The 26,832-nt window shown below is 54.5% G+C and overlaps 1 protein-coding gene and 1 pseudogene across 2 annotated transcripts in view; one reads left to right on the top strand and one right to left on the bottom strand.

Annotated features, from left to right (window-relative positions):
- Window positions 1-26,832, bottom strand: part of NCS1 (neuronal calcium sensor 1) — a 60,933-nt gene that overhangs the window by 13,524 nt on the left and 20,577 nt on the right. Inside the window, exons 2-7 of one of the 2 annotated variants that reach the window (XM_022578451.3) lie at window positions 23,285-23,309; window positions 10,158-10,296; window positions 8,355-8,433; window positions 6,810-6,898; window positions 6,372-6,449; window positions 3,262-3,379 (exon numbers count right to left, since the gene is read on the bottom strand). In XM_022578451.3, coding sequence (XP_022434159.1) covers window positions 3,281-3,379; window positions 6,372-6,449; window positions 6,810-6,898; window positions 8,355-8,433; window positions 10,158-10,296; window positions 23,285-23,309 — 509 coding nt within the window. In that variant the 3' untranslated portion in view covers window positions 3,262-3,280. The remainder of the gene's footprint in view (window positions 1-3,261; window positions 3,380-6,371; window positions 6,450-6,809; window positions 6,899-8,354; window positions 8,434-10,157; window positions 10,297-23,284; window positions 23,310-26,832) is intronic. The other variant, XM_089913869.1, reaches the window with a different exon arrangement.
- On the top strand, window positions 14,099-14,757 carry LOC111176906 (acireductone dioxygenase pseudogene; annotated as a pseudogene).

The raw sequence follows: 26,832 nt of genomic DNA, 5'->3' as shown, positions 1-26,832 counted from the left end.
TGGAAGCAACCTAAGTGTCCATCAACAGATGAATGGATAAGAAGATGTGGCACATATATACAATGGAATATTACTCAGCCATAAAAAGAAACGAAATTGAGTTATAGTGAGGTGGATGGATCTAGAGTGTGTCATACAGAGTGAAGTAAGTGAGAAGGAGAAAAACAAATACCGTATGCTAACACATATATATGGAATCTAAAAAAAAAAAAAAATGGTACTGATGAACCTAATTGCAGGGCAGGAATAAAGAGGTAGACATAGAAAATGGACGTGAGGACATGGGATTGGAGGGTGAAGCTGGGGTGAAGTGAGGGTACCATCAACATATATATACTACAGAATGTAAAACCGTTGGCTGGTGGGAAGCAGCCACATAGCACAGGGAGATTGGCTCGGTGCTTTGCGATGACCTAGAGGGGTGGGATAGGGAGGATGGGAGGGAGGCTCAAGAGGGAGGGGATATGGGGATATGTGTATGCGTATGACTGACTCACTTTGTTGTGCAACATCAACTAACGGTATTGTGAAGCAATTATACTCCAATAAAGATGAAAAATTTTTTTAAAAAAATGGATAAGCAACAAGGACCTACTGTATAGCACAGGGAACTCTGCTCAATATTATGTAACAACCTAAATGGGAAAACTAACTTGAAAAAGAATAGAAAAAAAAAAGGTAGTGTATTTAAGTGGACAGGAATCCACTGATGATCCATAAAATGTATTCACACACACACACACACACACACACACACACACAAAATCAATCAGTGTAATTCATCATATTGACAACAAAAAAGAGAGAAAAGTCATATGAGCATCTTGATAAACGCAGAAAAGTTTGATAAAGTGCAATATCACTCATGATTTTTTAAAAAAACAAATAACTCCTACCAAACTAGAAAAGAGGGAAACTTTCTAAATCTGCTAAAATCTATCTACAAAGGACCTATAACAAGCATCGTAACTAATGGTGAATTATTGAAAGCTTTCTCCCAAGACTGAGACTGAGACAAGGATGTTCACCATCACTGCTCCTATGTGACTGGAGGGCCCAACCAGTGCAAGGAAGCAGGAAAAAGGAACAAAAGGCAGAGGGATAGGAAAGGAAGAAATAGAATGTAGGCAATCCAAAAGAATCTAAGGCAGACTCCTAGATTTAATAAATGAAGTTAGCAGGACCACGGATATATGATCAATAAACAAAAATCAACTGAATTTCTATAAATCAGAAACAAACAGAAAATACAATTTTAAAATTACTGTTTAAAACACCATCAAAAACTTAGGAATAAATCTACCAAAAGGTGTGAAAGACCTTTTAGCTAAAAACAGCAAAATGTTATAGAGAAAAAAAGACCTAAACACAGAGAGAGATATACCATCTTCATGGACTGGAAGACAACATTATAAAGATGCCAATTCTCCCCCAAACTGAACAGTAGACTCAACTCAATCCCATTCAAAATCCCAGCGTGTGTGTGCGCGCGTGTGTGTGTAGACATTTATAAGTTGATTCTAAAATTTGTATAGAAATAGCCTAAAGTAGCCAAGGCGTTCTTAAAAAAGAAGTGATGGGATCTTGCTTCTCAAGATCGAGTTATAAAAAGACTGCGCTTTCACCTTGGGTTCTCCCTCTCCCTCCCTCCCAGAAAGCTTACCCTGGGGGAAGCCAGCCACCATGTTTTTAGGCAGCCCTGTGCAGAGGGCCACATGTTGAGGCCGCCAAACCAAATGAGTGAGCTTAGAAATGGGTCACCCCTGGCCAAGCCTTCAGATGAGACCGCAGTCCTGGCCAACAGCTGAAGATCATTCCAGTTTACCTCCTACAGAGGGGTTTCCCAGGACATGGGACTTTTGGCACTAAATCCGGGACAGTCCCGGGCAAACTGGGATGGTTGGCCACCCTCCTGACAGCTTGGCTGCATCCTCATGAGAGACCTTGGGCCGAAGGCACCCAACAAAGCTGTCCCCAAATTCCTGATGTTTGTTCTTTTCAGCTGTTTTGCGGGACTGCAGTGTGCAGCAAGATAACTAAGACAGCACAGCACAAAATGTGATGGTAAAACGGAGGATGCACATACGACAAGGTGCCCAACTTCAGTGCTCATCAGTGAGATGCAAATTCAGATTACAGCAAGCTATCATGACACGCCCACCAAAACGGCTGAAATTTTAAAAGACAGAGAACACCCAGTGCTGGCAAGGATGTGGGGCAATGGGAGTCGGAGATGGTACAGCCATGTTGGAAAACTTCTGGAAGTATCTACTAAAGCTAAATATACACACATTCTATGTCCCAGCAACTCTACTCTTAGATCTATATCAAGAGGATGCACCATCCGTCCACCAGGAGACACGTACAAGAGTGTTTGTAAAACAATGGTCAGAAGAACCTAGGGGCAAGACAGGAATAAAGATGCAGACCTACTAGAGAATGGACTTGAGGATATGGGGAGGGGGAAGGGTAAGCTGTGACAGAGTGAGAGAGCGGCATGGACATATATACACTACCAAACGTAAAATAGATAGCTAGTGGGAAGCAGCCGCATAGCACAGGGAGATCAGCTCAGTGCTTTGTGACCACCTAGAGGGATGGGATAGGGAGGGTGGGAGGGAGGGAGACGCAAGAGGGAAGAGATATGGGGACATATGTATATATATAGCTGATTCACTTTGTTATACAGCAGAAACTAACACACCATTGTAAAGCAATTATACTCTAATAAAGATGTTAAAAAAAAAAAAAAAAGAGCCAGGAAAAAAAAAAAAGAGTGTTCGTAGCTGGACAGGACCATGGGAATCAGCTCTCTGCCAGCAACAGAGGCCTCTGTGGGCCATCATCCTGCACTTAACGGAAATCCGGGCAAAAAAAGAAACCACGTTGGAGCTATTGATCAAGAGAGCAGAAGCTGAGGTCTTCAGCCACCCCAATGGAGAAAAGATGAGAGACTCCTGTTCTCCCAGGCCCCTGGCCCTGGCTGAGAACTGGTATTTTCAAAGTGTTTTCAACCCAGGAAAACTTCTATTCAAGTCAACTCTCAGGCTGAATCTGCGTATATAAAAATGACAAAAATAGAGGAGCCCTGGCTGACGTGAAGGCCCTGCCTCCTAGGCCTCCCTTACTAGCTATGCGCCAACTGGGCAGACCCTGATTCCCCCCCGGGAAACTCAGGTACTTATCTGCCAACCCCAAGTGTCCTGAGGCTGGGTTTGCCCCCTTTCCCCCACCCCAGGCCCCAAGTCCCCCTCCACTAACCTCAGCTCTGGGCCTTGGACTATACCAGCCCGTCGTAGAGGGACAGCGCCTGCACGATGGACGGGTCCGCCTTGGATCCTTCCTGGAACTCCTGCAGCGTCAGCTTCCCGTCGGCATTCTGCAAGCAGAGAGAGGAGGGTGAAGGTGAGGGGACAACCAACCTCCCAGGACAGGGGCCTCTGCCCTGGGCCCTGGACACTCCCTCCCCAAGCCCAGCCCAGGGCTGCTTCCAAAAGAGCTTCCACAGTTAAGTCAGGAGGGAGGCAAGGCAGCTCATTAGGTGGGAGGGGTCAGGCATAGACAGACGCAGGCACTTCCTGGCTGGGTGACCTTGGGCACACGACCCACCTCTCTGGGCCCTTGTTTCCTCATCTGGAGACTGGAAAGAATTGAACAGCTTCTTCAGGGCACTGAGGTGAGCACTCCTTGAGCTCAAGCTGTGTAAAGTGTTCGGCAGGCCGGAAGCACCCGATAACTCCACAGTTATCACCCTCACTGCTGTTCATCCCCACAGAGGGTGTTAATCCCACAGGGCTGAGAGCCTGATGCATTTCTCTGGGGTCACCCTTGGGAGGGCATTTAAGCGATCCCCCGGGAGACCTACAAGGAGGCTGGACGGAGCCCACGTAAAGGGGCTTTAGTGGGTCTCTTGCAGAAGCAAATGGTTTGGGCCAGAATCCCTTCCTCTGGAGCATCTTGCAAGGAAACCCGTGAGAGCAAAAGAAAAAGGCCTTGGAAGCCACCCACAGCCTGCACCCAGAGAGAGAGATGGTGACGAGGTTTCCACAAGCTCCGCAGGCAGACCTTGAGGGTCGTCTACCGTGGGCCCCGTTCATGCTATGCGTGCGCTTGGTCTCATGGGGTCCTCACAGCCGCTCTAAGAAGAGGGGCTGCTCTGCTTTCTCTGGCTCCTTTAGGTGTAAGGTTAGATCGTTTATCTGAGATTTTTCTTGTTTCTTGAGGCAGGATTATATTGCTATAAACTTCCCTCTTAGAAGTGCTTTTGCTGCATCCCATAGGTTTTGGGTCGTCGTGTTTTCATTGCCATTTGTCTCTAGGTATTTTTTTATTACCTCGTTGATTTCTTCAGGGATCTCTTGGTTACTTAGCAGCGTATTGTTTAGCCAAAGAGGGGCTGCTCTTATCACCATTTCACCGGTGAGGATGCCGAGGCTCAGTCAGCTATCCAGGGCCCCCTGGCTGCTAACTGGGGAAGCCAGATTTACACCCAGTCTGACTACAGCGTGGACTTTGCTTCCCAAAATAAGGGATGTCTGAATTGGGGGTGCGGGGGATTTAACACCTTGGTGTTAAATAACACTGAACCACCCTGCGAGAAGTTAGTCTTCTCTGCCTTACTCTATGGACACATCTTCTGATTATTATCAGCAGCCCAGCGTGGTCTGAGTCTCTGTGTCTTTACTGCCTCTCTGACATACGATCTCACTTTTTTAAATTAAGGCAGTAACGCCTCAGGCTCAAAGCTTTCAGGGCAGGCACCTGTACCTAGCCAGAATGTAATAATAAGCCCAAGGTCACTGTTCATTTGAATTCTTTTATTGAAGGCAAGCAATAGTGGGTTTCCTTACCACCTTGATATCAAATTCCAGTTTAAAACAAAGTTATTTCCAGTTTAAAAAAAAGTTTGGTATAAAGAAGGGTTTCTTTTTTTTTTTTTTTTTTCGGTACGCAGGCCTCTCACTGTTGTGGCCTCTCCCGTTGCGGAGCACAGGCTCCGGACGCGCAGGCCCAGCAGCCATGGCTCACGGGCCCAGCCGCTCCGCGGCATGTGGGATCTTCCCGGAGCGGGGCACGAACCCATGTCCCCTGAGCGGCAGGCGGACTCTCAACCACTGTGCCACCAGGGAAGCCCTAAAGAAGCGTTTCTTAACCTGGGGTCTGAGAACAGAATTCAGCAGGCCTGTGAACTAAAATGGGAAAAAATGAGGTCTTTCTTTTCACTAACTTATAACTGAAATTTAGCTCTTCCTTCCATAATGAATCTAGGTAACGATCTCCCACAGAACCAGCAGTACCTGTGGCTTTGTCAACTGTGGGGATCGAGGCATTTTTATAACACTCCACGGTTGCTGCAGGCATCACCTGTACATATCATTGGTTCGAAATTGTGGGGCGGTTAAACCACTGTAACTCATCATCCAATGTGTTCATAAAGAAGCTCATATACCACATCACATATTCTTTTAAAAAAAATTCTGATAGCTGCATTCCAAAATAGCTTCCTTCTTAATCCTGTGGATTTTATCTGATGCACTTAAAACCATTACTCTGAGAAGTCCACAGACAACTTCTCCAGAATGCCCACATTTCTTGTCCATGGCAAAAAATTTAAAAGGTTAAGAATCTTGGGACTTCCCTGGTGGCGCAGTGGTTAAGAATCCGCCTGCCAGGGCTCCCCTGGTGGCACAGTGGTTGAGAGTCTGCCTGCCGATGCAGGGGACGCAGGTTCATGCCCCGGTCCGGGAAGGTCCCACATGCCGCGGAGCGGCTGGGCCCGTGAGCCATGGCCGCTGAGCCTGTGCGTCCGGAGCCTGTGCTCCGCAACGGGAGAGGCCGCAACAGTGAGAGGCCCACATACCGCAAAAAAAAGAATCCGCCTGCCAATGCTGGGGACATGGGTTCGATCCCTGGTCTGGGAAGATCCCACACGCCGCAGAGCAACTAAGCCCGTGCGCCACAACGACTGAGCCTGCGCTCTAGAGCCCGCGAGCCACAACTACTGAGCCCGCGTGCCACAACTACTGAAGCCCACGTGCCTAGAGCCCATGCTCCGCAACAAGAGAAGCCACTGCAATGAGAAGCCCACACACCGAAACGAAGAGCAGCCTCCGCTCTCGCCACAACTAGAGAAAAGCCCGCGCACAGCAACAAAGACCCAACGCAGCCAAAAATAGATAAATTAATTAATTTTTAAAAATAAGTAAAGAATCTTAGTTGATCAAAGAGAAAGTGTTGGACAAATTTACTTAAAACCCTGGATGTCTGAAGGGGACGGCTGCCAACTGGACCAGTGGACGTCACACCAGGTGTGCTGCCTGCCTCGAGCCAGGCCCATAGGTGGTCACTGGCACCTACGGGAGGGGTCTCACCTTGTCCATCATGGCGAAGATTCGGTCCACCCGCTTCTCGGGGGTGTTCTCCTCCTCGGGGAGTTCCACGGTGTTCCCCTGCCAGGGACAGACAAGGTGGGGGCTGGCTCCTGGCACTCTGGGCTTTGGGCCCCTTTCCCAAAAATATGCTCCCCAGACCTGGGCAGGTTCCAGATGAGGACCCCCTCTGCCTCCCACTCCCCGCAATGTCCCCCGCCATCTGTAATTCTGCTCCAGAACCTCGCACCCACCCGAGCCCCCATCTGCCAGCCCAGCTGGAGATGTGCTAAGCGGCCCCAAGCAGTGACCCTTACCTGACCAACGCTTGCCCCGGTCAGGAGAGCAGTCCCACGGGGGTGCCTCCTCTGGGACAGGCCCAGTCACTAAATTTGATGCCCCTACTGCCTCCCCCTACCCCATAGGACCCGGGCCTCTCACCACCATCTGGTAAATGGCGTCCACTATATCCAGCATCTCGTTTCTGGTGATGTAGCCATCGTTATCCAAGTCGTAGAGCTTGAAGGCCCCTGCGGTCAACCAGCCAGGGCAGAGTGACCCCCGGTCCGGGGAAGGGGGTGCTGCTCCCCGCCCCACCGCACTGCACCACAGCCCCGTTATTCATCCAATCAATGAATATTTACATCAAAACAGACGGGACACGCGCACGCGCACGCACGGCGCCGTTTCAACTAGGGTTATTAAAAAAAAATCTAAATATAAAAAGGAGCGGGGTGGGGGGGCTTCCCTGGTGGCGCAGTGGTTGAGAGTCCGCCTGCCAATGCAAGGGATGCGGGTTCGTGCCCCCGTCCGGGAGGATCCCACAGGCCATGGAGCGGCTGGGCCCGTGAGCCATGGCCGCTGAGCCTGCGCGTCCGAAGCCTGTGCTCCGTAACGGGAGAGGCCACGGCGGTGAGGGGCCCGCGTACCGCAAAAAAAAAAAAAAAAAAAAAAAAGGAGGGGGCACTGAATCTGCAAGAGCTGAGGCTGGAGCTGTGGGAGGGAGGGGACCCCAGGAGGAGCCCTAAAGGCCCCCCTCTCCTTCCCCATGCCCCCGCCTCTGCCTCCTTTCAGCCCACTTCCTTTCCACAATTACACTGTATCCTGCTGGGATCAACTTAGAAAATAAAATAATATGCCTGGGGGGGAGGGCAGGAGCTTCTGCATAAATAAAATCCTCTTTTATTCCTAAAAAGAGAAAGAAAAAGAAACTGCCGCGTTTTCTCGGTGCTGACGCAAAGCAGTGAAAGTGTCTCCGTGGGGAGTGAGCTCTGGCCCAGCTGTTTTCATCTTCTCTCCAGATCCCCTCTCGCAGCAGCAGGAGCCTGCACACGCTCCCCTCTGAATCCTTCTCTCATCCCTCCTCAGGGCCTCGCACATGCTGTTTCCCTTGCCTGGAACCCTCTTCCCTCCTCCCTCCCTGGCACCTTCACCCTTCCCAACTCAGCTCCCGACTCATAACAGGGTCAGTTCCTCTCTTCCCTCTTCCTGCCTCGCCTGCAGCTTTCTGGGATCTTTTGGATAAGGTCCCTGAGCTAGACTGACAGCCGCGAGGGCAGGTGCCCGTCTATCTGATGCACCCGTGGGTCCTGGCCTCTGCTCAGCACTGACACGTGGCCATGTTTGGTCAACATCTGTTGGGTGAACCAGTAAATAAGTGAATGAATGAGATCAGTCATCAAAACAGCCTCCTAAGTAGTGGATCCAGCCCTGGAACCAGGTCTTTTAACTCCACGCTGTCCTGCCCGAGGTCCCATGTCTGCACCTGCTCAGATGCCCCTTTGCTCCCGCCCCATCTGTCCACACATCTCAGGAAGATACGTTCCTCCTGCCTGGCCTCCTCCAAGAAACTGCCTCTGACCTGGAAGGGCAGGACATCTGTGCCACTCTCAGCCCCAGACAGATGACCTGGCCCAGGTAGCTGGCCTCCCTCCCGCCTGGGACCGCCCAGTGGCCGCCCCATAGAGCCCAGGGGGCAGGACTTACACCGCAGCTTCTCATCCAGGGTTCCCCTCGAGGTCACCGACAGCGCCTGGATGAACTCAGAGAACTCAATCCGCCCATCCTGCAGGAGAGAGGGGAGTGGGGGTGGGCCTCAGTTAGCGCTGAGTCACCTGGTCAGGCTGCACCTTGGGCAGGTGGTGATGGGCGGCAGCAGGTACCAGACACCCAAGTGGAGAGTGCGGGAGTGAAGGAATGAGGGTGACGAGAAGGAAGGGGATGGGGAGAGGGTAGGATTAGAAATGGGAAAAGAGGACTTCCCTGGCAGTCCAGTGGTTAAGACTCTGCGCTCCCAATGCAGGGGGCACGGGTTTGATCCCTGGTTGGGGAACAAAGATCTCACGTGCTGCATGGTGTGGCCAAAAAAAAAAGAGGGAAAATCCAGGCAGGAGGGACAGGGAAAAGGGTGAGGCCAAAGGGAGAGCCTGACACTCCACATCTGGTGGGAGGAAGAGGGACCACCAGCACACAAGACCCTCTGGGCAGGAGTCACCCCGAAACCCCTTTCTCCTCGGCCTTGAACCACAGGCTCAGGGGCTTTAGAAAAAGGTGGGGCTCTGGACTGTTCAATCCTATTTATTTTGCAAATAAGGAAACTGAGGTCCGGAGAGGCCAGAGCTCTTCCCAGGGCCAGGCAGTGTGATCGTCAGCTGAGGCCACCTGCGGAGAAAGCCAGGGCGTGACAGAGCAGAAAAAATCCAAGTGCCCTACAGCATGGAGCGTGGAAAAAAGTTACAGTACGTCCACCTTGAATACAAGTGAGCCAGGAAATATGCCAGTGTGGCACAGAGTCTGGAGGACTGCAGATGCCCCAGTGGTGGATATGCCAACTGTCAGGGTGGCCGTCACCAGGAAGGGACACGCTGCAACACGGATAAGCCTTGAAAACACGATGCTCAGTGAAAGAAGCCAGGCACAAAAGATCCCATATTATATGATTCTCAGTTTCTTCATCTGCAAAATGGGGGCAATTAAAAGGCATCCCTACAGGTAGCTGGTTGTAAGGTCTCACTAAAAATAATCCACATAGCAACTAAGCCCGTGCACCACAACTACTGAGCCTGCACCTTAGAGCCCACGAGCCACAGCTACCGAGCCCGCGTGCTGCAACTACCGAGCCCGCGCACCTAGAGCCCGTGCTCCGCAACAAGAGAAGCCACCGCAGTGAGAAGCCCGTGCACCACAACGAAGAGTAGCCCCCCGCTCGCCGCAACTAGAGAAAGCCCGTGCGCAGCAACGAAGACCCGATGCAGCCAAGAATAAAATAAATAAATAAATAAACCTATTTAAGAAATAAAATCCACATAAAGAGTGTAGAACGTAGTAAACGTTCAGTAAATGTCAGTTGTGATTGTAAATCCTGTTATTATCCCTGGCGGAATCTACATTTTGTGCTTGTAAGAAAAGGGTCAAGGTGTACATACGTGTGCACGTGTGTATACGTGTATGTCTGTGTGCATGGTATGTGTGTGCACACACGGATCTCTGTGGGTTCCTTGTGCATGTGTGAGCTCCTGCAATGTACATACGCGCATGCATTTGTGTACAATGAGTGCATGTATGTTTGTGTGTGCACGCATGCATTTGTGTGCGTCTGTGTATAAGCACGTGTGGGTGTGCACGCATGTGCGTGCGTTTGTGTGTATATGTGTGTGTGTGAGCGCACACGTCTGTGTTCCTTCTCTGGAATGCAACATCAGCAGGACAGCGTGGGTGTGGAGCCGCGCAGGCTGCCGCAGGAGGGAGGGGACTCCAGGCTGGCACAGGCCCTGTCAATTCCCAGCTCACCTTGTTTTCATCAAAGACGTTGAAAACAAATGTGGCGAACTTGGTGGGGTCTCCAAACGGGAAGAACTGCTTGTAGATCTTCTGGAAGCCCGCTGCGTCCAGCTGCCCGCTGGGGCAGTCCTTGATGAAGCCTTTGTACCTGGAGGTAGAGGCCAGGTGAGAGAGGGTAAAGGAGACTCCAGCATCACCCACCTGCCGGGAGCTCCTGCCCAGCGCCCTGGAAGCCTGTAAGTCCCTGTCCAGGGAGACAGTGCCACACGGGGTTGTGAGCACAGACCTGGACTCATCCCACCTCTGCCTCTCGCTAGCTGTGTGACCTGGGACAGGTGGCCACACCTCTCTTAGCCTCATCTGTCCCAAAGGGATAAGAGTCGCTTGGCCACTCGGCCCCCTGCTCCACACAGGTGACTAAAACAAAACTTGCATGAACGACCTCCCGGAAGTCCCGCTCTCGCACAAGGTACTCCCTCCTCCCCGACCCTCTCCACTGAGCCCCTCCCGGAGCCAGGCAGGCTGGTGGTGCTGGTGGCGCTGGTGGGCAGAGCCACCATATGGGGCCGGCAGCTGGCTCCTCCCACATGCCTGCACCCCCAAGTGTGCACACACCCGCTCCCCTGCCTCTGTTCCCAGAGAACTGTGTAAACGACACGGGAGCCGCCCAGCAAGCTCGGAGGGCATCCTGGTGGTTTCCAACTGGACCTGTCCACCCTGCATTCCCAGTGCCCAGGGACCCTCCAGATACCCGGCCAGCTGATGGCAACATGGCTTTGCAGCCCAAATCCCAGTCCTGCCATTTGCTAGCTGCATCCTCAGGCAGGTGCCTTCACCTCTCTGAGCCTGACTCTCCTCATCTATAACCAGGGACAGCTATCACATCCATCTTGTGGGGACTGCATGAGGTGATGACGTAGCATACCTGGCACAGGGCTGGACGTAAAAAATAAGCAATGGCGTGATCTTTAGTATCATGACCTCAATGTGTTCTTTTATTTTTTTATTTTTTATTTTCTTTTCTGTACATGGGCTTCTCACTGTTGTGGCCTCTCCCGTTGCGGAGCACAAGCTCCGGACGCGCAGGCTCAGCGGCCATGGCTCACGGGCCCAGCCGCTCCACGGCATGTGGGATCATTCCCGGACCGGGGCACGAACCCGTGTCCCCTGCATCGGCAGGCGGACTCTCAACCACTGCGCCACCAGGGAAGCCTCAATGTGCTCTTTTAAATCAATTCATAAGTTGGCTCCTGCGTGTAGCTTGGCAACTCCAACCAGGACACACATTCCCCTGAGGATTCCCAGCACAAAGAGGGGCTAGAGAGAGGGGTCAGCTATTATCAGCTACCAGCTGCTACCTCTGCTGGACCACTGTCTGCTGGGAACTTTGCAAACCTGATTCTCCTGGAACGCCCATAACAGCCCTATGAGCAATGTACTATGATGAAGCCCTTTTTGTCCACGTGGCTTGTGGGATCTTAGCTCCCGGACCAGGGATTGAACCTGGGCCCCAGCAGTGAAAGTGCGGAGTCCTAACCACTGGACCGCCAGGGAAGTCCCAAGCCCATTTTAAAGATGAGGAAGCTGAGGCTTTGAGACGGGGAGATCTGCAAGTCCTTGCAGCCCAGACTGGAGCCGAGGTGGGGTTCAAAGTAACCACTGATGGGGCCAGATGCTCAGAGACACGGGCTCACTGAAGACGTCCCCTCCCCCACCAGCCCCACTGTTCTCTGGTCTACCCAGGGCCATTCTCCCGTCACATCCCGGGAAAGTTGCTGGTGGTGCCGTGACTGAGGGCCGTATACACAGAGAGCATGTGGAGAAGCCACTGTCCCTCCACCCATCAGAGAACAAGCTAAGGAGCCCAGGCTGGGTGAAGGGACACGCAGGGCACCGGAAGTAGGGAGCCTTGGGAATTCTGAGGCCTAAGTGATCAAGGTCAGATGTCAGAAAGAAAGCAAGACAAGACTCTTGCTAAAATGTCAGCGGTTCCTTAGGGGTGAGGGCGAGGCTGGGAGATGGAGTGGGGCGTGGCGTTGCGCTGCCATAGGCACCCACCCTCCCGCAGTGCCCCCAGCAAGCATGAGGCTGTAAAAAATGGCTGGGCCTGTGCGTGCCTCCCCACCCACCCCTTGGGGCACCTCGAGGGGCCAGAGGCCCAGGGAGGCGGTCCCGGCCCAGTAACCAGGATCACTGCCCCATCTTGCCACCACCTGCACCTCTGACAACAGCCCCGTGCCGGGCACTGGCCTAAGCCTTCGTGGGCGGTTCCTCCTGCAGTCGCCACTCAGCCCTGCTCAGTGGGTTCAGTGATCCCCATTTCACAGATGAAGGCACTGAGGCACAGAGGTCAGGGCCCCTCCCACAGCAGGTACCAGAAAGGGACTCGTCCCCTCCGGGTCCCTCCCCTTGAAGCCTCCTTCCCAGCTGGGTGTTGCAGACTCAAACCTTCACATCTGGGCCAGGACGCAGAGCCAGAGAGGAGCGTTTCAGAGCCAAGATCTGGTCCATGACCCCAGGCCCCTGGGCAGGACGGGTCCCTGGGCAGGAGGAGGGAACAGGCCCGGCGCCAGACCGTGATGGCCACAGGGGGGCACAGCCGGCTCTGGAGGCCAGAGGGGGGCCATCGCTTCCCCTCGTGTCCCCCAGAGCCTCCCATTTCCCCACAATGGCTGTGTGTCACTTGAGTAATTTGAAAAGATTATTAAAAACAATAAAGGGAGAACAAAAGGCGCCCAGAGGCGTCTCGAGGCCCGGCCCCTGCGGGTGCCTGGCTCCTAGGAGGGAAGACAGTGCAGGTGCCGCAGCAGCGGGAGCTGTCGGTGCTGTGAGCACCTGCGGGGGACCCTGAAGCTTTATTGGGGGCAGGTGGGTACAGGCAGGCTGGCCTCGGTGGGGAGCCTCCGGGGGACTATCTGGTTTCCCCTGCAGAGACTGTCACTGTCACTGTGGGGCCCCAGCTCCCTTGGTGCCATTAGCAGCAGGCCCACCCCCTCAGGGGCCCAATCGATGAGGGTTTGCTCCAGCCTGACGGCCCCGCCTCCTCTGGCCACACACCCTCACCGCCCCACGCCACCCATATTCCACACCCTGCCGCACTTTCTAGAGCTTGCCATGCCATGCAGCCGCCAGGCCTTTGGGCCTGCAGGTCCCTGTGCCTGCCCATCTGCCCCCCCATCCCTTGAACGACCCCAGCACAGCGTGAACCACGCTGTGTCATGTTTGCCACCAGGCTGTGTCCTCCACCCAACAGTGAACTCCCGGTGCCCTGACACCTGGCACATAACAGGGGCTCAGTAAATGTCCAGTGAGCTCAATGAATGAGCTGAATGAATGAATGAACGAATGAACACCCAGAGAGAGGGAGAGGCCAGGTGTCAGGCGTCTTCTTCCTAAGCCCCGGGCACCGTGGTCAGAACCTGAGAACTCCGTGCAGATGGTTTTAGAGCACCGCAGATATATGCCCACCCCTCTGTGGACTGATGGGGAACTGGGGCCCAGAGAGGGAGAGAGACTGGCCCAAGGTCACACAGCAAGTTAGCAGCAGAAACAGGGCTCACACCCGGGACTCCTGCCTCCCAGGCTCCCTCTTCGCCAGGCTGCACTGGCCCCAGCCCCATGGAAAGCCAAGAGCCTGCTCCCCAAAATTGCATGACCGCATCCATCGTTCATCATCAGAAGATGGGGGGCGCCCTGCCTCGCTGGAGCGGAGAGGAGGAGGTCTGCCCCAGACGCCCCACTTGCCCCAGGCCCCAAATTTGCCCTTCAAGTCCTCACAGTTCTGAGGCCAGGACTTCCTGCCATGGTCCGATTCCGAGGTGCAGCCCAGCCCCCGTGGTGGGCCGAGCCAGGACACTCACCCAGGCACACACCCCCACCCACACCCCACGGCAGGCACCCAAGGGAGCTGCGACTTAATAACAGAGCTCTTGCGACCAGCCTGAGCAGGTCGCAGAGCAGGTCTGGGGCCAGGCGGCAGTGACCCCGGCCCCGCCACGGCGCAGGCCTGGTACATGGACGACTCGGCTGACAACCCGCCGTGGCTCCACCACGTGGAGCCCATGCGCCCGGTCGGCCTGGAGCAGCTGCGCAGGCTCGGGGTCCTTTACAAATATGAGAATGATCCAGAATTAGAAAAGATCCGAAAAGAGAGAATCTACTCCTGGATGGACATAATAACCATAGGCGGAGACAAACTACCAAATTACGAAGAAAAGATCAAGATGATTTACAAGGAGCATTTACACCTGGATGACAAGATTCGCGTCATCTTGGATGGCAGTGGGTACTTTGACGTGAGAGATAAAGAGGACAGGTGGATCCGGACCATCGTGGAGAAAGGAGACACGATCATTCTCCCTGCCGGGATTTACCACCGTTTCACACCGGACGGGAAGAAATACGAGAAGGCCATGCGGCTGTCTGTGGGAGACCCGGTGTGGACGGCATACAACCGGCCGGCTGACAAACTTCGAGGCCCAGAGGCAGAACCTGGAATTGCTGGAGCAGACAGCCTAGCGGTGCCCTGGGGCCTCATGCACCCCGGCCCCCCTTGTGAAGGTTCCAGATGTGATGGCAGCAGAAAATCTGTCATTTTCTCCTTGCTTTTGTGTTGTAGACTTGAGGCTAGGTGAGCTTTCGTCTGCAAGATTGTTTGATCAGAATACATTTTAATGGAAGTGGCTACAGAACTTGTTCGTACATGGAAGCACCTGTGGAAATCTGGGCAAATCCGTTCATTTTCTCTGATTCAGGATCAGTGGTCAGTGGCCCTGTGTCAGCTGGTGCCTTCAGCTCTGACCGAATGAATTTCATCTCCCCAGATGCAGCCATTTAGCTGCGCCATCTGGACAATTTTTGGACTTTAAGCAGATACCAGGCGAGGCCATGCCTGCCTTGTGCAGAGGGGTGACAGTGGATGACAGGACTGGGCAGAGAAAAGATGCTTTTCTCCCAAAACACGGGGGAAGCTGGGGGGCGGTGGGGTGCCGTGGGGGACGAGCTGGCATGTTAGGGGGACACTCGCTTGCTTATGCCACTTTCTTGTTCAAAATATAGTAGCTGCCTTAACGTTAAAAGAAAATAAATAAAAATTTTAAAAATAACAGAGTTCCTGCCCAAGAATTCTATCCCAGGATGACTGAGAGATGTACGTGACTGCAGCCCCATCCCTGACCCAGGCTCAGGTTCCAACAGGCCTGGGCCTCTCCCTCTCCCCGCCCTCACCCCGTCTCTCCTTCAGACACGCTGCTACCTGGAAACCTGCTCTGGGGCCTGCCCTGTGCTCCAGTCCTGGCCCATCCTGTCTCACTGTGAGAGGGGCCCGAGCAAACCCCTTCCCTGCAATGCCCCCCAGTTTCCCTGCTGGTAAAATAAGTGACTTAGGCTAGATCAGGGTTTTTCCACCCACGCCACTGACATTTGGGGTCAGATGATTCTTGGTCATGGGGGTCTGTCCGGTGGTTTAGCGGCATCCCTGGCCTCCACCTGCTAGATGCCAGGAGCACCCCCGCCCCAGGTTATGACAACCCAAAGTGTCTCCAGACAGTGCCAAATATCCCCCCAGAGCAGAATCACTCCAGTGGAGAACCACAGGGCTAGATGGTCTCTGGGGACCCCCACAAAGCGGGGGAAAGGGTCTTCCCCAGTGTCTGCCTTCCACTGATCTGCAATTCTGAATAACAGGGACCTACTGAGAGCCGGGCACGGAGCTATGTGATTTCCAGGCACCATTTCACCAAATCGTCCCAACAGGCCCAGGAGGGGAGGATTATTATGCCCATTGTACAGATGGGGAAACTGAGGCTGGGGGCTGTTAAGTCTCCTGGCACAGGGCCTTCACACGGCATTTCTTTTGCCCGGCCCACTCCTTCCCCTCCTCCTTCCCACCTTTTTTCTTGGCTTCAGTGCATCTCCCCTAGAGAAGCCCGCTCTGGCCACCCAAGACCCCAGTCCACCCACCGGCTGATACACTCACAGCACCCTGTCCCTGGCCTGGGCCTCGCAGCTGTGCCTGTAGCCTGTACGATGCCTGGGCCAGTGAGCGCACCACAGGGTCCGTCAGGGCAGGGACCCCGTCTTCTAGCTCACCCCGAATCTGCAGGGCCCACCGCAGGTGCTCAGTAAATACCTACTGGAGCTGCACAGTTAGCAAATGGGGAGCCACAACTGGACCCCTGCCACCGCCTCTGTGTGCGGCCAGTCACCAGCGAGGCCCGAAGCCTCCGTGGCCTGCTTTCCTCAGTGCCTTCTGCCTGACTCCAGACCAAGGGTGGAAGCAGCAGTAGTCCTGGCACTGTCGCTGGTGCAGGTTAGGCCGGGGAGGGGGAGTGAGGCACAAACAGCGTTCTGAGGAATTTATATGGAGACCACCCCTCCCACAACCGTGTTCAAGAGCAGGGGTCTCAACTCTCTTTGCGAATGGGAGGAGAAGCTGTGGAACCGAGCCTGGGACGTGGCACGGCTCCTGAGCTCCACACACCCAGTTTCCAGCCACCAGAGCACAGGTTTTCGGCACGGTTGACTATGCTTGGGAACCAGCTCTCCACGACGGGGTGAAGACGAGAGAAAAAAGTCCCAGATTTGACAACTGCATTCTTAAGCCTCTTTAAAAGGGAAAGGGGAAAAAAAAAGAAATCTGTCACTTCATAAAAACACTGAAGGCTGAATGCCACTTATAAAACACTCCCAACTCAACGCTGGGCTTCCTCCCTGTAAGCTTCCCACCCCGCCTCTAACCGCCACTGCGCCAGCCTGTGTCCCCCAGGGGACTCCAGCACCTCGTCTCCCCCAGTCCCTGCTGCCCCCAGTGCTGGCCATGGGCCTGGCACATAATAGGTGCTCAGTAAAAATTTACGGAATGAATGAACCAACAAATGAATGAAGGAATGAGTGAGCGGATGAATGAATTAGTGAAAGAGTGAGAGAATGAATGAGGGAGTGAGCAAATGAGGGAGTGAGTGAATGAATGAAGGAGTAAGGGAGTGAATGAGGGAGTGAATGAATGAAGGAGTGACTGACTGAATGAATGAGGAGCAAATGAGTGACTGAATGAATGAGGGAGTGAATAAGTGACCAGATGAATGAATGAATGAGTGAATGAAGGCATGAGGGAGCAATGAGGGAGTGAATTAATGAATGAATGAGTGATGAGTGAATGCATGAATGCACGCTGGCCATGAGGCACGGGTCCAACTCCAGCTCAGCATCCCGTTCTCTGTGGCCCCCAGCATCCCCAACGCCGCCAGGGCCTTGGGTCCCCAAAGGCACCAGCCTGCTAGGACTTTCTGGAATTCACTGCTTGCAGTTCCCACAGAGCCTCGTCCTCTGGGACCCAGCTTGAAGCAAGCCTCGCATAGCCCTCCATGCCCACCTCCCTCCCCGCCAGGGTCAAGTGCGGCAGATGCCGCTCTCTGCAGTGTGGAAAGCGGGAAGTAAATAGATGGGTAAGCAATAAAGCATAACCCCCAGCTGCAATCAGGGACTGCCACAGCGGCCCTGGTAAACTGTTCTCCCATTATCTTTTCAAACACCTCCCTTCCCCTGGCATTCCCCTCCCAGCTCCCTGGAGACCTGCCTTCAGACGATCCTGGAGGAGGGGCTCGAACACAACCATGAGGATGAGGCCTCTTCCCTGCTCCTCTCCCCTCCCCCATCTCTCTCCTCACCGCGTCCCCCCATCCTCCACCGCCTTCAGCTCTGTGGGGTTTCCCAAAGCCAGAGCCAGCAGAGCTGAGCCTCCGTAGCCCAGGCCATGGAGGCCAGCAAGCTGGACCCAGACTCCACACACACACACAGCTGTGAGACCCAGGCAAGTGTCTCAGCCCCCTCGGAGCCTCAGTTTCTTCATCTGTAAAACGGGCTGTTCCTGGACTGACCCCATGGCATTGGCGGCGGCCTCCTTACCCACAGCTGTGACTGCGGCGGAGGGTCCAGGATTGACAGCTGGCCCTGTGGAGGCGGCTGCAGGATTCCTCCTGCTTCTGCCCACTATTTTTGTTACAATACCATCGGGTTATTTGGTTATTATAAATGTAACAAAAGCATTACAGACAACTTGTAAAATAGAAAATATAAGAGAAAAAAGAATACCCATGATGCCACCACCCCCAGCACACCCACTTCTAGCCTCTGGCCAGTCTCCTCTCCATCTTCTTTTCCCTCCACTTTCTTCAGGAACTGTGTTGGGGCACTATTTGTGCCCTGCTGTTCCCCCTTGGGATGGCGTTCCCTTCACCCTCCAGGTGATCACAATTTCACGGTCGCCTTTAAGGGCCTGGGACCTGCTACAGTTTCCTAGTCAGTCCCCACCGAGGTTCCCGATCTTCCATTGTGGTGAATGGAGCTTGGTCAAGAACAAGGGATCCGGTGGGCAGGGGCCTCGGGCTGGCTGTGGACCTGACACTGGCCCCACCTCCCGACGCCCCAGCCTCCTCCTGTCTCTGCCAAATACAGAGCTAGGAGCAGCAGAGATGACACCATGGGTGTCCAGCACGAAGCCGGGTATGAGGTGAGCGCCCAGCTGGCCCGGCTCAGGCATCACATCCCTGTGGCCTGGTCTGCGCTCCTGACCACCTGGGGCCTCAGCTCTCCTGGAGGACCTGGGACGTGCCCAGCTCTGCTTCTGCTCACTGGGTGGCCCAGGACAAGTCACAGAGTCACAGAAGACCCCTGGGTCTGGTTCCTATTCTGGGGAGCAGCTACTGAAAGTCAGCACCAAACAAGATGATCCTGTACCAGGCTGGAGAAACAGTGGTCAGTGCAGACCTCTCCCAGGAGGTGACATTGCAGCGAAGATGCCAAGATCTGGGGCAGAGGGAACAGCAGAGGGAACAGCAAGGATGGAGGCCCTGAGGTAGGAAGGAGCGTGGCATGGCTGAGGGACAGTAAGTGTGGCTGGTGCCTGGTAAGCCGGGGAGAGGGTGAGGCCAGAGACCTTGGGGAGCCCCGAGGACCAGGCAAAGGGGCTGGGTCTTTATTCTAAGTGCGGTAAGAAGCCACGAAGGGCTTTAAGCAAGAGAGAGAGAGAAACACAGGAGGAAACTGAAGCCGCCCTGGCTGAATCCACCCACACATGTCACAGGTGGGATAGGAAAACTCTGTCCATTGCGACCCCGCTGCTCTCCGCGTGCCCCTCCCTCCCATTTCCCAATCCCACCCCAGATGGTTTGGTGCTAAATTGTTTGCTGCCCTGGTAGTCTGGGCTCAGGAACCTCAGTTTTCCCAAGGAAGGGCAGGCATTCCCCAGCTATCAGGTGCCAGAGGGCCGTTTAGGACATGAAAGGGCATGGCTGGAGGCCGTGGTGAGCAAGGGTCCCTCTGAAACGGGCCCGGGCACTTGGGATGCAGGTGATTGTCCCGTTTGTTTCCTGTGCAAAGGACAGAGGGGATAGCGGGCTGCATGGATCTGGCCTCTAACCCAGCAGTCTTGTGTTATGGTCCCAGTGAACCAGGGAGGTGTAGGCCCATCGTGGGATTACAAATTGGTTCATTTCGTGTGCTAAGAATAATTACACGGTCTGCCCACAGCACTGGAGGAGACTGATCCAGAGTGCCATAATCTGTGATCCATTACTGATGTCTGCTGTGGACACAGGTGGGGAGAGTGGTGGTATGAGTGTCGCTGTTTAACCATCCCTAGTCTACCTTCACCCTGTGGGTTATAACCATTCTAGGATACAACAGTGAGGTGGGTGGTGGGCTGACCCAGGAGGGTTAGAGAAAGGCACCACCAAAATGAATCAAAGGGCATTTACTTGAGGTCCATGGAACTTTGTGGCAGAGAAAAGATCTACTTTTTTCTTTATAAGCTCTTTAGAGAGAGTTCCCCTACAGCAAGGACTGGGCATCACAAGGGCCCTGGTTTTGTTGTAGAAGCTTCTACTGTCCCCTCCAGGCCGGCCTCCTTGGCCTCCCTGTTGTTCTTCAAACACACCAAGCCCCTTCCCACTGCTGAGCCTCTGTCCTTGCCGTTCCCTGCACCTGGAACGCTGTTCTGTGGTTGAGTCCTGTTGTCCAGGTCATAGCTCAGATGTCAGCTTGATGAAGGAACAAAAATCCCTCCACCTGTTTGGGATTCAGTTTCCCCATCTACATAGTGAGGAGAGGACCCTCAATCTCAGGATCCCTCCATGGTTATACTGATCAGTGTTATTAGTAGTATTAGCATTATTAACAAAACAGAGAACCTATTACTAGGCTCTGTTCCAGACGCTGTGTAGGAATTAGCTCATTTATTCTTCACAGTATTCCTATAAAGCTTGACGATTATTACCCTCACTTTCCAGATGGGGAAACTGAGGCACCGAGCAGTCCAGTAACTTGTCCAAGGTTGCTCAGCTCAAGCCCTGGCTCCGGATCCCTTCCGGCCACTTTGCCTCCTGTCTCTCCTGGGGACGACCCAGGGGAGCGGGGGAGGATGCCAGGGCTCAGGTGTGCCCTGCACCTCCTGGGGCTCGGGAGCCTCGTCTAGGGAATGCCATGGTGGGACCCCGCTCTGGGTGACTACGAGGACAAAATGAACAAGGCCACATCTGAGAGCGCACCCAGCACCCAGCAGCACTGGGGAGGCATCTGCCGCCTCGCAAGGACGGACCTCGTCCTCGTCCCTGCTCTGACCTTCTCTGAGCCTCAGCTTAGTTCTCCCATCGCCATGGAGATGATAAACCATGGCAGCCCCCGGGACAGCGCCCAGGAGTCGATGACAATGTGTACGTGAAGCACCTCGGGGCGACAGATGGGTGCTGAGCACCTGCTGTGGCCAGGCCCTGGGGACACAGCAGTGAACAGGGCAGAGCCGGCCTCAAGGCCAGGAGGGGAGGCGGAGGGGGACGCAGACCTGTAACTGCTGTTTGTCCCAGGTGTGTCCTGTTTGTGCCTGGTGTGTCCCCAGCTGTGACACTGGGCTGTGGGAGGTCAGAGGAGGCCCCTGACTCAAGCTGGGGGCTCAGGAGGTTTCAGGGAAGGAGGCCTGAGGGTGAGGAGGTGGTGGCCAAGCAAAGAGGAGGAGGGGTGTTCCCAGAAGGGGGAACAGCCCAGGCAAAGGTCAGGAAGCCCCAGAAAGTAAGGTGAATTCGGGAACAGATAGCAATTTGGGCAGGCCAGAGGGCAGAGGGCAGAGGAGAGGAGGAAACGGCAGCCAGAGGGGTCGGCACAGCAAGGCTGGCCCGAGCTGGACCTCGTAACCACGTGACCATGCCAGAGGTGCAGACTTCACCTGAGTCCAGGGAGAGTTTAAGCAGAAGCCTGGCATCGTTAAATATTTGCTCAACAAAGACCCCTCTGGCTGCCATGTGGGAAGGAGGGGGATTATGTACAGACGAGGAATCCAGGAAGGCTTCCTGGAGGAGGTGACTTAGGTAAGCCTTGGGAGAGTGGAGTTTAGATGGCCCCGAAAGGAAGGGTGGGAAAAGTGAGCGACAAAGGCTCGGGAAGGCCGGGTAGGGCAATCCAGGAGGGAGAGCCTCACAGATAAAGACCTAGAAACAGGGACTTCCTTGGTGGCACAGTGGTTAAGAATCTGCCTGCCAACACAGGGGACACGGGTCTGATCCCTGGTCCAGGAAGATCCCACATGCCACGGAACAACCAAGCCCGTATGCCACAACTACTGAGCCTGCGCTCTAGAGCCCGTGAGCCACAACTACTGAGCCTGCGTGCTGCAACGACTGAAACCCGCGTGCCTAGCGCCTGTGCTCCACAACAAAGAGAAGCCACCACAATGAGAAGCCCGTGCACGGCAACGAAGATTAGCCCCCACTCGCCGCAACTAGAGAAAGCCTGCGCACAGCAACGACGACCCAACGCAGCCAAAAAAAAAAAAACCTAGAAGCAGCAGTATTTCTGGAACGCTCACCTGGGGAAGTGCGGAAGTGGAAAATGAGGTCAGAGGCAGGTCAGGCCCACCTGTTGGGTCCCAGGATGTGGGGGAGGAAGAAGGGAGTAGCAGCTGCTCCCTTTGCATCCACTCCCCCTGTGGGGCACAGCCAGCTCACCACCCAGGTCCTGCCCACCTAGCCGGGGTCTCCAGCAAGGGGTCAGCAGAGCCAAGCAGGGCAGCCACAACTCTCCCTCTCTGCCACCTGGACTCAAGGACAGGGAGGTATAAGCAGTGGCCCCTGGGGAGCCTGGCCCTGCCCCCAGCAGGGCTCCACCAGACGTCTCGTGGCCTGGGCCCTGCTGCGGCCTGCTGTGAGGGAGGGCACATCTGTAGGCCTCAGCTCCCCATCTGAACAGTCGACGGAAGACCACTGCCAAGGCTGTCATCTCTTGGGACCTTTACAGGGAATGTCGCCCTGATGTCTCATCATTCCTGTCACACACGTGGGGAAACGGAGGCTGAGGGGGGGTTGGATCACTTGAGGTCACTTGGATAGGAAGAGGTAGGAGCAGAGTCCATTTCTAAGCCACCAAACTTTCTGGAAGGTCTCCAAGCTTGCCTCCTCGCTCACCTACTCCCAACTCAGGTTCACCTTACCATGTGTGAGTCTCCCCTGTCTGCTCCACATTCCACAATGACAGACAGTATACCACTCTCCCCTCTCTGCCCCGGGGCAGGCATAACTAATCCATTCCAGACCTTCCAGGCATTAATGATGCTATACTTTCCGTTTGCTCCATGATATACAGCCTCAGAATCCTTCTTAACACAGCACTCCAGGCAGCTACTATGGATTGATTAGAGCTGGCATCCAAAAAGAAACCTATCTGCCATCCTTGATCCACTCTAAGCAATCACTTTATAGACAGGGTGGCTGAACTCTAGAGAAGAGACTTCTCAAGGCCACGGGACAATTTAGGGACAAAGCTGGGCCTGGGATCCAGTCTCCTGACTTGTTTCTGGTCCAAAACCCTCCCTTGGATGAGCAGAGTCTGAAATTAACACTGGTGGTCCTTAGAGATGCCACACAAGGCAAGGAGTCACCACCACCCCACCCCCATCCCAGTTCAACTGGATCTATGTCAGTCTCCTGTGAACAAAGGAATCTGAACAAAGGCTGCCTGGACTGGTTTGTAGATAAGCCGCTCTCAGAGGGTCCTCCACTGCCGCTGTCCTGGGCAGCTGGACTGCCGTCTCATCAACACAAAGCCAACACACCCTCTCCCACCCAACAGTTTGGGGAAAAGCAGCTACTCACCACTGCTGGACCTCCTTCTCGGTAACTGCAAAAGAAAACAGAAAAGTGGCCTTTTAGCTCAGGAAGGTGTCCTAGGGGACAGACAGACACAGGGGAGCCTCCTTCCTGCCCTCCCCACCCCGGCCCACAGCCAGTCTACCCAAGTCTGGACACCAGCCAGCTCTGAACAAGAAGGCGTCTGCAACTCCCACCCCACCCGGTGAATAGTCCCAGTCAGGAGCTCTGTGTCTAACCCCCCAGCGGACAACACTGGCCCATCCCCTCCAGATGCCCACCGCACTGCCTGGAGGATGGCCGAGATCAGCCTCTTGCGGGCAGAGGCTGGCCTCTCCCTGCAGTCCTGGGCTGGGCAGGCAGGACATAATTCTTCCCCGTCTCGCATCCCTGGGGACAGGATGGTCACAGAAGTCACTGGCTTCCCCAGGCTCTCAGCTGCCCTGCCTGCACACGGGGGGCCAGGGCAGAAAGGCTGAGCCCCCTCCTCGGCCCTGGCAGCACCCAGCACCTTCCCCTCCTCCACCCATCCCTCCTGCCCCTCAGAGCCATCAGTCCCGGGTTCTTTCTATAGGCAAGACGAGAACAGAACGGTGCACCAAAAGCTAGAATGAGCCGTATAAAGTAGTTGAGCCTCCAGCCAAGCCCAAACAGTCATTCTTTATTGAATCAGGAAACAAACGGCAAAATGATTTTTTATGAAAAGTACTGAATCGGTTCAGGTTGGAACAAAACCAGTCATTTCGCTCAAATCACTGAACAAGAATATCTAACCACCTCTAAGGCCTCACTCATTCTCGGGGCAGAGGGGGCGGGGAGTGACTGAGAGAGCACCTCCAGCTCCCCATGCCTCAGTTTCCTCGTTTGTAAAGTGGGAATGATTGTTATAGTACCTGCCACACGAGCTGTCCTGGGAATTCAATCAGAACAGGTGTGAAAACTCCTGAATCCCCAGCACAGGGCCTGGCACTCGGATGTGCTCAATACAGGCCTGTAGAATGAATGAATGAATGAAAGAACGAATGGACAGGAAGGTGGGTGTTGGGTGCAGGTCAGGTGAATAAAGGAACTGGCATCCCTTCCCAGAGAAGTGAGGAGGGAGGCCCAAGGGGGTCCACCTCACCATTTGTGCCTGATCACACTTGAGGCCACTTTTCAAAAACTGTTCAAAGCAAGCTCGTAACAGCTGCCAAGTCCTGAGTGCCCACTGCGAGCCTCGATCTGTACCAGGGCGGGCCTCTGTGCTTCGACTCAGCTGCCCTGACAGTGCTCCCACGGAAGCTGTGACTCTGCCCTGGCTGCAAATGGGGAAACTAAGTTACAAAGTGGGCAGGACGTGAAGTGGTAGTGCGAGGGTCTGAGCTCAGGTCTGTGTCTCAGCCATCTGCAAGCTCGTCGGTGCTCTCCTCCCACGAGCCCAATCAGAGGCTAAGGAAGAGCCCCGTCCATAAGCAGGATGCTGACAAAAAGAGCGAGGCAACAGTGAGAGCTGTAGGTTACTGGGAACAGCCAGACCTGGTGTAAAAAAATGCAATTTTCCAAGAGAGTTTTGGCAGAGGGTAGCGGGTGGGAAGGGAGTCCAGCAGCGGGGTGGAGAGGGAAGTGTCCATGGTCTAACTCAGGGTGGGCTGCCCTACACCTGCCACCAACACCTGGCAGTGAAGGGCAGCAGGGGCTGAGGGGCTGATGCTTAAAAACCCAAGCTGGAGACACAGGAGTCCCACCATAGCACAGCTGGGAGCTTAGAGGCTTATACTCTGGAGCCAGACTGGACGGCCTGAGTTTAAACCTAGCACCACAGCTTCCTAGCTGTGTGTCCTTGGGCTAAGTACTTCCCTTCTCTGAGCCTCAGTTTCCTCATCTGTCAAATGGGCTTGCTGTGAAGATTAAAGTGCTTGGTGCTCTTCACGGGCATAAGACTCCCACAGGTAGGTGTGACCCCATTTTCCCAATGAGGAGACTGAGGCTCAGGCAGGTCTGCTTACTTGCCCGAAGTCACCCAAGGTGACTGGGTGGAGCCAGGGGCCAGGACTGTGCCTCCAGAACCCAGGATGGATGTCCAAGTTGATGCCCCCCCCCACCCACCTTGAGTAAGCCAAGGAGCTGCATGACCTTGTATGACCTTGGCGTCATGTGATATAAACGGCAGGAGCTGGGTAGCAAGGGCTCAGGCGGCTGGTCCACTGCTGACTTTAGGGGAGGCCTCCCAGGGTCAGAGAAGGCTGCCCTGGAATCCCCCAGCTCAGAAGTCCCAACCCTCTCCTGACCACACACCCACGCCCCGTCCCCCAGCAGCCTCCCCCCAGGGCCTCTCAGCCTCCAGGCTCCCCTGTGCCCCTCACCAGCCCCTGCACCCAACAAGCTCCTAGGATGCAGACATGTTTGGCTGTCCCCTGCCCCATTAGAATGGTCCCATCACAGGACACTGTGTGGTCAGCAGGCAGCCAAGCTGTGAGCTGGGGAGGGGCAGACAGGCCCTGCCCCGTGCTTTAAGCGAATTAACCTTTAGGAAACAGGTATCCCCTGGCACCGTCCCAGGCCCAGCAGCTACCACTGCTTGACTGCCCGGAGCCCTGGAGGATCTGGGAGGGTCTTGGAGGGGGGGCAGGCAGCAGGCAGGTCTCAGGGGGGCTGGTCACCTGCCCCCAGCCCCTCCCCAAAGGTCAGGCAGTCCTGCATCCAAACCCCAGCCCCCCGAGTCTAATCATGAGGATATAACCAGGCAAATGCAGAATGGGGGACATTCCATAAGACAAGTGGCCAGGATACTTTTATAAGTCAGGGTGCGAAAGGTAAAAAAGGCAGGGGATTGTTCCAGAAAAAAGACCTGAAGAGACAAGGCCATCAAATGCAACTCGCAATGCCTGGATTGGGTCCTGGATCTGGAGTTAAAGACCAGCTACGACGGGGCTGCTGGGGGAAGCTGCCTACAGGCGGGCAGTTGGATGCCCTGACGGACTCACTGTTGGTTTATTTAGGAGCAGGAACGGCAGGGAGGTTATGTGGGAGGATGTCCTTTTCCTTGGGATGTGCCCTGAAGCACTCAGGGGCGACGACCAGGATGCCTGCAGCCTCTTGGGAAAGGTTCAGAAATACACACACACACATTTAGAAAGAGACAGGAAGCAAATGTGGCAAAATGCTGACAGTTGGTGAATCTAGATGTGGACACACAGGTGCTCACTGCACTTGTGTTGCTCTTGATCTTTCAAAATAAAAAGTTGGGGGGAAATGCTTGTCCTCATCCGCCCACCACCTGTGTGCCCCCCTCACAGCACCGGAAGGGCCAAGGGTCCTGCCCAGGGGCACACCCCTAGCAGCTCCGACCACCACAGGCACTAGGAGGGAGGAGGGGGCTGAGGGACCTTTCTGGGGTCCCTCTGCTTCCGCCCTCCACCCAGATACTAGAGCGACAGGCTCAGGCTCCCAGCTTGGTCCCATCGCTCCATCTCCCAGAGCCGACATGCGAGTGTGCAATTAACAAGCATCCACCAAGCACTCGGTGGGTCCAGGCCCAGCACGAATGAAGGTCATTTTCAGCGCTACTGGCCCCT

Source organism: Delphinapterus leucas, chromosome 6 (genome assembly GCF_059928025.1).
Source record: "Delphinapterus leucas isolate spDelLeu-1000000601 "Yukka" chromosome 6, BTC_Dleu_Yukka2, whole genome shotgun sequence".
Lineage (NCBI taxonomy): Eukaryota > Metazoa > Chordata > Mammalia > Artiodactyla > Monodontidae > Delphinapterus > Delphinapterus leucas.
Note: the sequence above shows the minus strand (reverse complement) of the source record. Positions and strands in the feature narration are given on the sequence as shown.